Source organism: Plectropomus leopardus, chromosome 13, assembly GCF_008729295.1.
Source record: "Plectropomus leopardus isolate mb chromosome 13, YSFRI_Pleo_2.0, whole genome shotgun sequence".
Lineage (NCBI taxonomy): Eukaryota > Metazoa > Chordata > Actinopteri > Perciformes > Serranidae > Plectropomus > Plectropomus leopardus.
Window position 1 is genome coordinate 26,500,927 of NC_056475.1, and position 16,479 is coordinate 26,517,405.

Consider the following 16,479-nt stretch of genomic DNA (forward strand, 5'->3'; position numbering starts at 1 on the left):
GAAATAAACCTGCTAGTTTTGAACATCCATCACCATGCTTATTGGAATATAATCTCGAGAGGAGAAGTTGCATAACATCACTCAGTGGAAACTAAGTCATCCCACAATTGTGTTTTCTTGATATTGCAAAAATATTGCTTAAGTTTGTGCAAATCTGTAATGGGAACCCTGTTTCAGTGCACAAATATGTGGGTTTTTTTAAGTGACCCAAGGCTGTTTTTCCCAGCAGATATCGAGCTCCAAAAAGAAGATGTTTTCAACCAAGTTATGGCTGCGTCTCCTGCCAGTGTAGTTCTATGAAAAGCTATTGTTTTGTACCTAGACATTGCTGTGTTTCCTGCCTCGATAGTGCCATGAAAAGCAGTTCTTTTTTTTTACCAAAACATCGCTGCGTTTCCTGTCAGGATAGTGCCACAAAAAGTGGTTGTTCTTTACCAAGACATTGCGTGTTCACCGGTCAGGATTGTGCCACAAAAAACGATTGTTTTTAACAAAGACATTTCTACCTCCCCTGTGAGGATAGTACCATGAAAGCAATTAAATCTTCCAGACATTGTTACCTTTCCTGCGGGGACAGCGGTTGTTTTCTACCAAGGCATTGCCATTGTCCCACCAGACTAGTGCCATGAAAGGTTATTGTTTTTTGCCAAAACATTGCTGCGTTTCCTGTGGTGATAGCGCCGCAAAAGCTTTTTTAAAAAATATTTTGTTAATGAAACATCACTGCTCTTCCTGCCAAAATAGTGTCATGAAAAGTGTTTGGTTTTACAGAGACATTGGTGATTTTCCCATTGGGTTATTGTCACAAAAGGTGGCTGTTCTTTACCAAAACATCACTGAATATCCGCTGATGTAGCTCCATGAAATGTGGTTGATTTTACAGAGATACTGCTGCGTTTCTTGCTGGGATAGTGCCACAAAAGGTGGTTGTTTCTTACCAAGACATTGTGTCTCCTGCCAGGATAGTGTCATGAAAGGCGATTGTTTTTTACTGAGACATTGCTGCAGCTGATGCGGGATAGTGGCACGAGAAGCGGTTGTTTGTTACTGAGACATTGCTGGATTTCCTGCTGGGAAAGCACCATTAAAAGTGATTGTATTTTAATATGACATTGCTGGTTTTCCAAAAGATTGTCTTTTCCTAACCATATCCAAGTCATTTTTGTGCCTCAAACTATGTTAACCACAGCATATCCATTTAATGCTAAGGTGCATGAAACATCCGTGGTTTGCAGGAGCATACAATGCCAGCATTTTTTCTGCTGATTGATTTGGTCTAGCGTGGGTGTGACTGTGGTTTTGATATACTGGAGAACTACAGTGCAGAGTTGTGCTAAAACAGGGATTAAAGCATGTGTCTGCGTATCTCTGTGCTATCCGGCTGTGTGCACACTACATGTGTGTGAGTGCACCAGGCAGCACAAATCACAGGAGTGGTACTGTACTCTATGTCACACTATAAAGGGGGAGACAAATGGAACAGCTGGTCAGGTGAGAAGGAAGGCACAAGGTAAACTGTACTGAATCTTAGGTCTGGACTTAAATAGACGCAGAGACAGTTCCACTGCGGATGCCAGGAGGCCTGTTTCAAAGGAAGGTGACTCTGCAGGAGAAGACTCCCACAGAGTGTAAGACTGAGGCAACAGATTTCTAGTTTGCATGGGTGTTCGGGTGAAGGAAACTATTTAGATAATTGTGCCAGAGTGAAGCTGCAGGCCTGATTTATTCTACAAAATATATAATGATACTACCTTGTAGTAATTGTTTTAAACTAGTTAAAAATAAGGCTCTGTTTGTGTTTTTATTCAATGAGCTTTTCATCTGTCTTTCTGTGCCTCTTTTTATTCAATTCTGCTGCAATAAAAGCCGACTAAAACAGCAGTGATAATAGCGGGGTGCCAAGCAAGCCCACCTGACCCACTTTTAACCTCGTCTCTGTGGCCAAATACTGCCGTGCTTGCACAAACCATTGACAGTACTCAGCTCCTTTCAAGTTAGCTTTATTAACATGAACATAAGAGCACTGTACTTGTTGCTGAAAGCAAAACAAGGAGAAAAAAAACACAAAGACAACGGCCCTCGATGTATCTTGCTGGCACTTCAATTTTCCCCGTTCCAGATGGTCTTTGCTGCCTGATAAAGAATAAAACGAATCTTTCTGGCTTGTGCATGTAGTCTGTGACTGATCCAGTTATAACACAAGCCTCAGAGAGTATTGACTGGTGCAATGGTGTACATGGGCATGTCAATATATGACACATATAAGGTTGAAAATTGCCTGCGTGGTTCTTTAGTAGTATTTTCCTTGAGTTGATGGAGTTGTCCTGGAGCTTGGAAATGATTTGAAGAGGGGCAGAGAGCATGGCATCAATCAAGTAGCTTTTCAGTTCACGACTAATGAAATGACTATGGCACTGTTCTTTATTAAACAAGGTGATTTATTTTATTTTATTTATTTATTTATTTTTTAATCTTGACCCTCTCCGTGGCTAAAAATATTTTCCATAAATCTCCCTGCCTGGCTGGGGGAAAATACAAGATCTTCCATCTGCCATAAATAGGCCCAAGACATGTTTTTTTTTTTTTCTAAAAATAAATAGAATATTTATCTTTTTTATATTAACACCAAATGTAGGTATTGGAACAAATGCAACTCACAAACATCACAAGCAGCTAATTTCTTAAGCAATTTTGCAAATCGTCCTAACAAATTACTTCGTCATCACACAAGCTGTGTGTGCACTTCAGCAGAATATGTTTGCAAAACAGTCACTCATCCTGCCACACAAATCCATGCACACATCAAACTGTGCACATGCATAATGAGAGTTTTTCCAACTAAATGGTACACAACAGAGGCAACACTGGCTGGCCAGAATAATTTCAGTGACTTGGCATGGAAGACGTCATTCAATTTTAAAAGTATCCCTTTTGTGTTTGAAATTTTAAAAATGAAAACAAAATCCCTGGGTTGTTGTCATGCATGCAGGAGCGCAAAATTTAATGTTTTCACAGGATATGACTAGAGCAAACAGAATATTTTTGGACTAAATTTTAAAAAATGTTTTTGTTTTGATGAACTATTACAATTTAAAGCTTAGATTTGGTTATGTCTGCAATAAATACAAAATGTGAAAATCAGTGAAAATTATTTTTCATCTTACAGTTTCTGGCTGTGAAAAACTGTAATTTTGTCAACTTTAATCAAAAAAATGTCTTTAAAATCTGCCTGCAGCTTTTGGGGTTCATATGTTATTTAAAAAAAATACAAAATATAATGATTTGATTCAGTTGCATGCCCCTCCCCTAAGCCAATAGACTGTAAAAAAACAACAAAAAAGTCTTTCTCCAGTGCTTAGAAAATTATTTGACATGCCTCCCCCATTTGCATTTTTTTTAAATCCAGGACTTCTACTACTTCACAACTAGATACATTTAATAAATTTCTCACACTACAGTAATCTACTATGGATTTCAAAGTTGTATGTCTTGTTTCACCCACAGCTCTATTCTTAATTGACTCCACCATGGAGTAAATGAGAAGAAAATGAAAAGATAAATGACTCTAATGGGAGGAAATGAAGTGTGAAAAGAGACATTCCTCCCAGTATTTTCTAGGATGCCGCACATTGGTAAATTGAAACACAACAAGCATTCGGCCTCTATACAAGACAGATTCTGCCATAATTACAGAAAATGATGCAATTTTAATACCGAGCATTTGTAAAACAAGACGTGCACTCTTTCATTCCTTTGTGCTCTGGCAAAAAGAAAAAAAGGTTAAATGTGAAATGCACAGAAAAAGATAAAATAGGGAGACGAGTTGCATGAGGAATGCAAATTGATTCTGCACAGTGATAGATTATAAAAGAGATTATTGCCAATTAAACCACATTCAACCTTCCACTCCGTAGAGTTCAGATTAGTTTAAGGTTGGCCCATTTGCCCCCTGCAGCTTTAGTGCTTTACAGTAGATTTCATGCAAATAGCGAGGCTAGGCGTCTCTGTTTTTCTTCTGCTCCAGCTTAAAGGTCAGGTCTTACGAGCTTCCGAGCACCATTAAGACACAGTTTGTTTAAAGCCTGTCTGAAGGACAATGCTCAATGAACCGCAGCACAGACAGGCCGTAATAAATGAAAGGGAAAAGTTATGGTTACGCTCAATGAAGTCAAAGGGCAGATGGAGGATAAGACTGCGTTTCATTTCAATATGCTGTTATCCTCACAGCTCAAAACAAAGACAGAGAAAAAACGGGAAATTTGATGCTCCGAAATTGGAAATCTCTGCACAGTCATGAATGCACTATTCTGGTTTGAGACTGGAAATCTCTGTGCGATTTGTGACCTTTTGTTTTTTTTTAATCCTTCCAGCCAGGGCTCACTTAATTTAATTTTCTTCATTTTCTTCCTGCTACCTTTTTTTTTTATTATTATTTATTTCCACTTCCATGCACTTGCCACAGCCACAGAGCAAATTAAACGATCAATTCATTAAGCTAACTAATGGAATCATTTATCATTTTCACCCCATTATTTCCTGTTTTCTTTATGGCTTCATGCAAACAAGTAGAATCGGCACATAATGTGGGGATTGCAAATGTCACTGCTAGGAAATGTTCACCTTGTTTTAGAATGAATTCACGAATGCAAAGCTCCAGTGAGGACCTGAACCAGAGTCGTGTAGAGTCATCCGAACGCCTCGTTTTTGAGCCCAGCGGAAGCTGCTTATTGATTTGCTTGTCTAGTGGCTCTCTGTAATAATAAGGAAATAAAGCCCCTGGATATAAGGAGACTGATGTCAATCAGCAGCCTGCCTCAAGTGTGGCTTGTCCCATCTTATTAGTGCTCTCTCCATGCGCTGAGTGTTCACTGATGACTCCATTGATATGCAACTGAAGAGCGGAGGCTGTGTGTTGCCATTTTGAGAAGGATTCCCCTATGATTGCTCGCTCTGTCATCTTAGTCAGTGTCGACTCAGAGGTTGCCATGGATCCGTGGAATATCAGGGTAAAGCTTAAACCTCCACTCACACATAATCGGGACGGCCGGACTCTCTTCATTATAATCTAGTCAGTCGAGATGAGCCACAGCACCACGAACATGCTTTGTCATTTCAGAAGTCCTTCTGCAAACCGTATTTGCTTTTCTAATGCTTTCATTATGTGGAGAAAAATAAATAAGCGGTTGAGACGTTCAGTTCAGTTCAGATCTTTCCTCAAGAGGGAAATTCTTTTTTTTTTGCAGCAAGACGGCATAAAAATACAAGAACATGAAACATAAATGCAATGAAAACCGGAGACAATTGAAAAGCGCATGTTTTAGAGTAAAATAAAGGGTAAACAGTGACATGGGGAATAAAGGTTTGAAGAATAAAATGCCGACTTGTGTGAGAAACAAGAAGCAGTATGTTATGCATTAGTGGAATAACAACGTATTCACTTTCATACTTTATCTTTACCTAAGATATATATTATAAGGCTTTGAACTACACCATTTCAAACATCAGTATAGCAGGGTGCCCTCCACAACTGGGAAAGGATAAGAATATGCCGTGCCAGAAGAAAAAGGAGAAATTCTGTTAGATAGAATCATATTCATTCAGACTAGTTATTGCACTAGTTTTACTGAGTTGTGCTGGTTTGTTTTGATAATTTCATACAGTCAAGTCATATTTTCTGCATCAATTATCTGGTAATAATGAGCAGCCCAGTCAGCCCAGGAAAATGTTGGCATTATACATTTCTGCCAAGCTGCAGACCACCGCAGACTACTTTTTGAGACCAAAACACAACAGTGAGTCACTGACGTTTTCCCAGCAGCTTTTAAGCCAGCATACATGGGTGTTTTTAAGGATCACTGTGTTTCCTGTGGCTTTTTAACCCCTGAAATGTGGGTGTTTTTACCAACCCACTGCTGTTTTTTCTAGCTAAGATAGTGCTGCAAAAAGCAGTTGTTTCTTACCAAGATATTGCTGCAATTCTAGTGGGGAATGTACCCCCAAAAGCAAGTACTTGAAAGAAGCAGTGTGTAAGATTTAGGGGTATTTAGTGGTGCCTACCAGTGAAGATTGCAGATTGCAACCACCTGAAATATACACTATACACTAAAGAAAATATACTTATTATACTATAGTTCATTTATGCTGATATATCTCCCTGAATCCTACAAACAAAGCCAAAACATGATTTTTTCATTGACTGTTTTTTGGGCCTAAACCTGCTGCATATTCTCTACATAACAACATGCAAATTTAACATATCTGGGGTTTGCAGAAACTTACGGCATCATTTTTTTTTCTGGCAATTAGTTTGTAACAACTGCATAATCTTCAAACAGCATAAGTTTTAAAACAGGACTGGTGTAACATTACATAGCAGGATGTGATGAGGCAAATGGACATTATCGTTATCATCAGGACCAGTAAAACTTTTTTTTTCCACTCTCTCTTAATACTTTCAGCTTCCTCTGAGACCCGCACATGTCCTAAATGTGCTCTAATAAATGTGCACACATATGAAACATTTCACTTAGTAAATTTCCCCCAGGACATTTAATGTTATTTTATTGTATTTGTGACATTGCTCAGAATAAGATAACAGTAATCTCATTCTGTCATGGTAATTACCACCTTTAATTTATGAATTAGCTCTGAAGTAATTAACCAGTGTCAGTGTGCTGTGATATAATGCAGTTACACGCATAACTTCTGGAGTGTGCGGCATGGCGTCTGCTTTTAGCTGTTGGATCGACTGCAGTAAATTAAATTTAACTGAGGTGTAAGCTATATTATATTTCACATGAGCTCCTATTACTGCTATGGCTGCTGTCACTTGCATGTGACCAATAAAACATTTTTGCCCACTAATAGTACAGTATAATACAAAGCACAACTAACAAATTAACATCAATCACCTCTTAATGACTGTATTCATTGCAGGCAATTTGATTCAATATGCTGGGGTGCGAAGGGTTAACTATAATAGCACGACAACCTATTCTGTGAACCTGACAGAGCACATCAGGATCACCTTGTTCTGACAGTAGCCTGGTTATGCCAGCAGATAACTGTATATCTGCACCTGATTGGAGTCCTTCAAGCACAATAAATTTAAATTGGCTGGCAGGAGGGTCTGATTTTCTTACTGTGGATTGAAACATGGTGAGAGCTGGACCCGCCTGTGTTTCAATATCAAGAATCAGGGTCTGGCAAAAGGTTGTAATTTCCGTTAATTTTACAGTAACCCGAGGTTGGATAACAAATCAAAGGAATATGATTTTAGTATTTGAATTACATTACATTTAGCTTGATGTAAAACAAATGGTTGATTTTATCTAAACAACATAAAAATAGCTTCTCCACAATAGCCTCTTTTCCTTGCTATTGTATATTGGCTAGCATTCCCTTTGTCCAGCGTGAAATGAATGAAAATTGTTGATTGTCAAAAATTAACACAGAGTGGCTTTGGTTTTTCATCATAACATGTTCGAGTTAGCACAATATAAATTCAATGTATTGTAGGTCATACTAATAGGAATTGTTTTCTGAATGACAGTAAAGGAATTAGTGGGTGACTGTGTGGATGCATGTGTCACTGACTTGTGTCAGACTTAACTGGTTTGTCATTGTCGATTGTATAGGCAATCACATGTTAATTGCCTGCCTGTTTGAAAATATCTCACATCATTTATTTATTTATTTTTGTTGTATTTTTTCTCTATATATGTTTCTTTAAATTTACTTTTTCTTTTTCTTTTTATTTGCCTGATATCAAGCGAAATTGTCAACTTATTGCACATACTCGTACATATCGTTTCTATCTTCAGTCTAACACTGCGTACATCGTAACTGATTTCTGTAGTGGGGTATTTGGTTTTCCCTAACCAATCACAATAGACCAACTTATGCTCCTGGATCTAATGTCATAGCCATGCCAACATATAGGTTTTGCCAGAGACTGAAGCAGAGCAAACTAAATATTAAGAAGATATGTTGATTCCTCAGGCTTCATTAGCTGTGTCTATTTTGTTTATAGCACTAAAGACTGATTTTATTACTTTGCATTGGTTCCAGCGCACCGGTTGACAACAGTTTGACAACAGCTTGACAACATTAGTCCTGCCCATGGTGTAATTAATCATTTTTTATTCTAACCAAGAGACCACTGTTTCATGTTATGTTGAATGAATGAATGAATCTGTCAATTCAAACTTGGTATAATTCATCATTTTTATTTCTAATGGTGCATTAGTCTCATATTTTTTGTTGTTCGCATCATACTGTAATTATCACCATATCAGTCAGTAAAGGACTTCAAACTGCATTAACCTGCACAAAAGGTGCTACACGACTGAAATTTCACTCATTCATTGATTACCATTTTTAAATTCCAGTAGGGCAAGGCATCGGGATTGGTCAATTAGATTTTCCTGGGGGTAGATGCCACTACTGGTACAGCCCTTGGTCAGATGCACTGTTTAAAAAAAAATCCTATAAGCCTTGACATGCGCTGCAAATTTACATTTTGAAATAATCTCATTTTATCAGAATGCTCTACGACAACATTTGTCAAATGACTTTGTCTTTTCTTGCCTTGTTGTATTTTTAAGATGCCATGCTTATGTTCGTGTAAATATATTTGCTGTTGAACCTCAATTTTATATTCCATCTGTCAGGATTTTTACATTTTACAGACCAGACCACCGTATGAGTGTAAATATGGTAAATTAATTTTATATTTGCAACTAATAAATGTGACTTAAATTTTTTAAAAAATACTGCGATTGGCTAGTTCCTGTCCCTGCGCTTATTGCTTTACATTAAACTAATACTCAGCAAATTACATTTAAAATGGAGTTTTCAGCTCTGCTCTGTGAAACCTCAACTGTAAACACCCAATTAAGCTTCAGAGATGAGAACAGTTTGGTATCAGTACCTGCTCCTCTGTAATCACCACAGTGAGGTCTCCAACCTGTACACATTGATCCTGTATTGATCTGTGTATGAGAAACTCTGCTTTAACCCAGTTCTCCATTCTCACTCTCCCCTTCCACTCGATATTCTGACTGAAGGGCGGCAACTGGATGGTCAACAGCAGGCCAAGACAGATAGAGAAAGAGAGAGAGAGATAGGAAAATAAGAGGTGCCCTGAGTAACCAGTCCGATGCAGCAATAATCTTGTCAAAAGCACAACTTCATCTTTACCATACAGTATGTTTGAGATTGCTGTATATTTTGCAAATATAAGGGGGAGGAGGGGCTGCCTTATAAACTTCAATCATTCATGAAGACCCCCCTTTACACTCTTTATTCTCGCTGGTTGTGAGACATGTCAAATATGCTTAGTTTGCCTTTATAGTGGAGCTTTCGCTGCTCTTGTTGTGACAGAATAAGGCTACAAGGAAATGTTTCTCCTCCATCTTCCAACATCAAAAGGTCTTTGAATTGCTTCTGTCGCCAAGAAAGATAAATGTGGTGTTGTCGCGTCTGCCAGTATAATGTAAAACCATGTGTCAATTCTGTCAGCCCGGGAGAGGCTTTGTAACAAAATTGTTTACTTTTCCTCTTGAATAGCCCGATCAAACTTTTATTAGCGTGCTGGATGGTGGTAAAACCACTCTGCATCAGCAAAATGTTACAGCGGCTTACAACTACTACTTTCCAAGTTTTACGAGCAAAGCAAAGCTTCTCTGGTGCAGTTCATTTTTACATCAATTCAGACACCATTTATCATTTAAAATCTAATTGTACATTTCCTGTTGTGGGAATTCTTATAGAATCCATAAAGTCAAAGCCAGTTTCCTGGATGAACATTTGTCCCCTGAGTAAGCAGATTTAAGCCTTTTTTTCACATGCAGGAAACTGCTGCTTGTAATCAAAAGACCTCAAAATGAGCCAATCAATTGTAGAATATGCAAAGTTTATAATTTAACCAGATGTTAAAAACTGAGGATTGGACAAGTATAGACAACAGGCTGGCTATCAAACTCACCACAGAACTCAAACAGAAGATGACTTTTCTTGAATATTTTACATACCAGACCTCCATTTGAATTTCAAGGCATAAACATGTATAAGGAAACGTTAAACATATACCTTGAAAAGCATTTGAGAATATTGTTTTACCCATATTAATTGACATTTTTTGACAGATTTCCATTGCCAAGATCTTTTTGTGCAATCCGTAGTCACATTTTCAAAACACAATTACCACAATTTCTGTTTGTTGTGGAGCACAAAGCAATTCCTAATTTTCCAGAATATAGGATTAAAATACAGTTAAAATTAACATTTACATTTTCTTTACCCAGTATCACAATAATGGATCTTTTTTCGTCTTGGCAATGTCTGCACACAGTATGCCAGAAATGAAAACCTAATGTCCTAAAATGGAGTAAAGAGCCTTGACCTAACGTAACCAGGTATTATCTTCAGTTATATGGACACATACGGTGAAAAGCAGATGTTTTGGATTTATTTTGTTCAATGTGGATACAAAACAACACTGTGGAGAGAAAAAAAATGATGTCTGGATGAAGGAGAAAAGAGAGCCAGGCAGAGGAGTTGCTGGACCAGGGCTGTCTGAAACAACATTCTGTGATTTTATTTTCCCTCTGTGCTTTTTCTTTCGTTCTGCATTTGTGTTTTATTTTCACAGACTTGGAACCCAAGGCCATGTACATTTTATTTTTTTTGTTAATAACTGGCAGCAATTTCATGTTGCCAGTTGCTGTAGGCTACATTCTATGAAGTAAATAGGATTCATTCACTTTTAGATAGTATGTTTTCAAAAATGCACACATATGATGCTCAGCCAAAAACTGTAGAGCCAAGAACTGTAGACTTCACATTGTCTTTAAATGCAGATAGAACTAATACATGAAGGGTGTGCAATGCTGTTAGCGTTTTGTTGCTATGATTGATATATGTTCGTTTTTGACAGAAAATGTGCAAAAAGTGTGTGATAGAATGATATAGTACTGAGTTTGCTTTGGCATATTAAGATAGAGTTAGTGCAAGTAGGGAGCGGTTTCCTTTTCTTTCTTTTATTTTCATTTTGAAATTTAGAGATAGTAGGCCTATTAACATAAACAAAATGATGATTTGAGCACAAAATTAACTGTTTGGCTAATTGCACTATTATGTTAAGAGTACAGAAAAAGTATGTTAAGTAAAAATTGAATTGAATTGAATTCAACTGAATTCAACTGATTTGAATTAAACTGAGTATAGGTACACGCATAACATTGTATTACCATGTAGTAGACCTCTAAAGAGCATTTTAAAGTGGATCTTACATCTGTTTTGGCTCCCAGCCTTTATCCTTTTGGAGCACTGTAGCTTATAGAGACACTCACCGTGACGATATCTCACTCTTCTGCTGCCTGTGTCAACAACATCCTTTCATCAATAAGCATGAAAAGTGTGCTGGCAGCTTTTCTGCCTCATTAGGACAAGTGAATGCAAGCTAATTAAGGTGTCAAAGCAGACCGCATTGTTTCATCTCGACAAGTGTACGTAGACACATAAGAGGATTATATGAACTCTCTCAGTGTTTTTGATATTTATCTCAGATATGCCATACAAAAAACACATAGAATTGTTTTATGTTGAGATGAAATTAGATGGGGAAAAAAAGACAAAGGTGGAGATTGCATTGATGCCAGAATGAAAGTTAGAATCTGCACTCAGCTGTAGTATTTTTAGTCAGCTTAGCTCACCATGCTGTAAAGATGGTGATTGCCATAGATGTTTCTTTTTTTTTCTATGTCCAGTGCTATATTTTTACCTCTATCTTAACAAGATAGAAACAAACTCTGGCTACACACACCTTAAAAACAGCCAGTCAGCACTAGAATTTCGAAAACCTAAAGAAAACTCTTTCCACATAAATCTTTGTTGTCATTCTGAGTATGTATAACTAGCAGCCAGCCAGAGAACATTTGATCATTTTGGGATAGCTTTCCTGTCGAAGCCACTACGGACATACAAAGGCATTCATCTTTGCTAATGTTTACAATGTCTGGAGGATTCGCAGTGGTGGGAACCGTCCATTCATTAGATTTTCCCTAAACTACTGATGGAAGGAAAAATGTAGCAGATAATGGGGTAAATATGGCACTTTTGGACTCCCTGCACAATCATTTTGGCTACAAAAACACTTATGTTGCTTAAATTGATTGGCCAGTCTGTTCCTCTCGAGTTTTTAAAAAGATACCCTGACGTGAGACCAACCTGTTCTCACGGAGATATGTGAAATGATATGGCATTACATGGTGGTGTTGTCACATAATGTGATAAAATGATGTGCTAGCACCATGGAAACAGTTCCAGTGGAAATTCAATTAAAATCCTTTTACATAGTGGACACAAGAATTCCCCATTTCAATGACATCAAGGAATGGGTGGTGGGTGGCGAATGGATCGAACAAATACTGGACTTTGATCCTGGAGACTCATGTTTGTGTCCAGTGAAACTAATAGTGAGCGTTGCCTTATTTTAACTGAACACTGCATTGTTACATTTAGAGATGTCGCAATATAATTTTTCCTTCCTAATACTAATTCCAATACCTGAACTTGTGAACCGCCTGATACTGAGCACCATTCCAATACCATTGTTAAAAAACAAAAAAAACAAAACATTAACAGTATATGCATATACAGTATTACTAACTGCATGCATGTGAAGTGATTGCTACCATTGTTGTATGGCATGGGTCACGGTTAACAGAACAAATACATTCATACACAGAGAATGAATGCCATAGAAAACTGTGAAATTCTTGACATTTTCTGACAACAGAAATTTTTTTTTCCCTCTTAAATAGTTGTTGCCAATGGCTGCACATTACAACCTGCTGTGTGGGCTACTGTTTTAGAGCTACTTAAGGCTAGTTTAAGGTGTGTTAAGAAATGACTTGGTACTGGATCACTGCATAGTCTTGCATACTCTCCAGTATATGATCCTGTATTTTAATTGGAAGTATTTCTGTTACTGCTATTGACATTAGAGCAACTCTTGTTATGTCATGTTAAGTGACATCACTTAACAATGTACTTACACCCCATATGTGGCAAACATAGTCATCTTTTTCTAAACCTAACCAAGTAGTTTTGGTGCCCAAACCCAAATGTGTCACCACCATGTGCTGCAGTGTTACAAGCTCATCTGCATTTATGTATTTCTGTGAGATCATGTTGGTTTAAACACGCAGAGAGACATGTAAATTATGAGCTTATGTGTACTGTACTTTATGTTTACTGTCCCTTGTTTCTTAAACTGAAAACACAATTTTACCCACCTGAAGCAAATTCTTTTGTGCCTTTTCTTATGATTGTCACAGTTTCCATTTACTTTTTTGAAAGTTAAGTATCAAATGTATGCCACTGTCTTAGGCTGTGAATTATTTCATTATTAAACTCTAACTGTAGCTGTTTCATTTAAACTGGAGCTCAGTCTCTTTTTTTATAATTGATTAGCCCTTTCATCGGGGGGTATTGTCCCTGAAGAAAGCATCTTTTGTTTTGCCTGTCATGTAAAAGTTACATGTATAATCTTGTGTCAACAAATATCTTTTGTGACTTGCAATATTGTATCACATGTATTTTTGCTGTGTGTGGTTTACTGACTATTTGCTTTCTGAGTGCTTTTCCTGTGAGACTTTAAACAATGCCTGCACTGTTTTTGACGGCTGTGTGAGGGGTCGAAAGAGAGAGAGAGAGAGAGAGAGGGAAAATAAGAATACTAGCCTACAGAAGAATGCCATAGAAAAATATGTGCTTTTAAACCTTTTTATCTTACAAGTAACTAGACTATTTCTGCTTAGTGTTTCTCCACTCTTAGATTCCACTGCCTGCGGTGTATGATTGTAGAAGTCGCCTTTGATAATAAACTGGCTTTCTGCAAGCTGCTACTCACCACTGTCAGTATTAGTCATAGCCTCATCTTACTGTAAAATCTCAAAAGAGTGTTCTTCATGGTAGTTCAATGAAATTTATAGTATGGCATGTTAAATATCTGATTTTAATGCTGAAGATGCCCTTGAAAATAAACTGTACGCACTCTTAGGATACTATCAGATCATGCTTGCTTCACGTCACTTCTAGTGACCTACATATGTCAACCCGTTACACTGTTTTTTTCCTATTATTTAAGCTTTTATAATGCATAGTGTATGGAATTATACGTACTTTGCCACTGCACCCTCCCCCAAAGTGACACACACACACACACACACACACACACACACACACACACACGGGGATAATGAACTGATTTAAATAGCAACAAAATGTGTCTGGAAGAATTATACAAGAGGACAGCCTCTCACCTCATTAGGCATAATTTTAGTAGATTATCGTCTGGCAGTCTTGATGATTCTATAATGAAACTGTCAAAAAGACGCACTGCTCTTGTGGACTGTAAGTTGCTTTTGTAGCTCACTTGCCTGTTACATTTTGCTTAACACACCTGCTTTCTTTTTTCTTCTTTAGCTCCAAAGGAAAGCATCAGTAAGAGGACGCTGGGCCCTGACAGGGACTCATCAACACAGGACACAGAAAGCGAAGTCCACTCTGTCACCACTGTCTCACCTATGAACATCCCAAACCACCGGCCGGTCATCAAGGGCCTGCTGCTTCATGAGCACCTACTTACGAGGGATTTCCAGGGGGACCAGCACTTTTTCCGGAGGGATGGCTCTGTGGCTGCATATTCCACCATGCCGGGCTCTGCCTCAGATTCAGGAGACCCTGTAACTCAGCTAGTGCCCCATGAGGACGCTCCACCCTTCTCAGACATTGCCACTACCGCCACCGCGGCTGCCACCTCCCCGCTGACCACATTTTCTCCCACGACACCGAGGCCGCCGATGTCTCTGCTTCAAAAGAAATCCCCTAAAACACGAATGGACAAGGTAGAGCCCACAACAGACTCCCTTACCACTCAAGTGACACCAAAAGGAGGTTCAGTCAGTGAATACTCAGCCCCCTTATCGTCGCGGAGAAGTCGGCCGCAAAGTTGGAGTGCTACTCAAGTAGAGGCGACCCTGGCACCGTCCTCAGTGAGAATGGAGAAAGGGGAAGCTCAGGAAACTGTACTGAAAAACAAAACAAGCCCTGATCATTCACTCCCCAACCTAAACTCCAGAGAAGAAGGGACCACAACGTCCACCACCGTTATAACCACCATCACCACCATGCAAACAACAGGTAAGCATGTCTATTTTTATGCCTCTGCGCTGTGAGGCCGGAGATAGCATGTTTCGGGTTGTCTTTCAATCTGTCTTATAAATGAAATATCTTAAGAATGCCTCAAGGAAATTTCTTCAAATTTTTAATGAAGCATTCACTTGGGCTCAACAATGAGCTGATTAGGTTTTGGTGGTCAAAGGTCAAGGTCACTGTACCCTCATCAGTCTCATTCTTGTTAATGTGATATCTCAAGAACACCTTGAGATAATTACTTCAAATCTGGCACAAAATTAGATCTTGATGGTCAAAGATCAAGGTCATAGTGACCTTACATTCATCTCATTTTTGTGAAAGTGATTTCTCAAGAACACCTTGTGTGAATTTATTCAGATTTGACACAAACACTGACTTGGACTTAATGACGAGCTGATTGATTTTAGTGGTCATAGATCAATATGATTATGACCTCATCAGTCTCATTCTTGTGAATATGTTATCTCAAGTATACCTCGAGGGAATTCCTTCAGATGTGGCAAACATGTTCTAGGAGACCTGATCTTGATGGTTTAAAGGTCAAGGTCACAAAGACCATACATTTATGTCATTTTTGTGAAATGTACTGTAAATCTCAAGAACACCTTGAGGGAGTTTATCCAAATTTAACACAAACATACACTTGGACTGAACAATGAGCTGATTAGAATTTGATGTGCAAAAGGTCAAGGTCACTGTGACCTTGCATCCATCTTATTTTTTTGTGAATGCAATATGTAAAGACAGCCTTGAGGGAGTTTCCTCAAATTTGGCACAAATGTTAGAATCTGGTGGTCAAAGGTCAAAGGTGAAGGTCGTGGTGACCTCATACAACTTGTTTTTGGTTATAACGCAAGAACCTGCAAGAACCACCTTGAAACTATGCTGATTGTATAACTCTATGTGTGTGAAGTGTCCAAGAGTTCACTGACATGGATGTAAACTATGAGTGCAACTCGACTGGTGCACGGAGGCATACAACCATGTGGTAGTATATCTAGTTTGTCTGTCTTTCAATACCAAATAGAACATTCAAATGACTTTTTGAGATAAATAGCATCCAAATAACTCTTGCCCTGATGGAAATTCAAAATTGAGAGTACCTTGCCCCTTAGGTTTAACACATCCATCCCAAAGGACAGGAAAATTAAGCACCAGGTCATCAGCATCACTGTTGTTCATTTCGCATGCTGCACACCGCTATTCATCTCTCCACCAGGAATAACTGAGTCGCTCATGTGTCAGAAACAATCT

At 38.3% G+C, this 16,479-nt stretch overlaps 1 protein-coding gene across 3 annotated transcripts in view; it reads left to right on the plus strand.

Annotated features, from left to right (window-relative positions):
- LOC121952406 (seizure protein 6 homolog) overlaps positions 1–16,479 on the plus strand; it is a 123,758-nt gene that overhangs the window by 50,182 nt on the left and 57,097 nt on the right. For all 3 annotated transcript variants that reach the window (XM_042499065.1, XM_042499064.1, XM_042499063.1), the window contains exon 2: positions 14,494–15,210. In XM_042499065.1, coding sequence (XP_042354999.1) covers positions 14,494–15,210 — 717 coding nt within the window. The remainder of the gene's footprint in view (positions 1–14,493; positions 15,211–16,479) is intronic.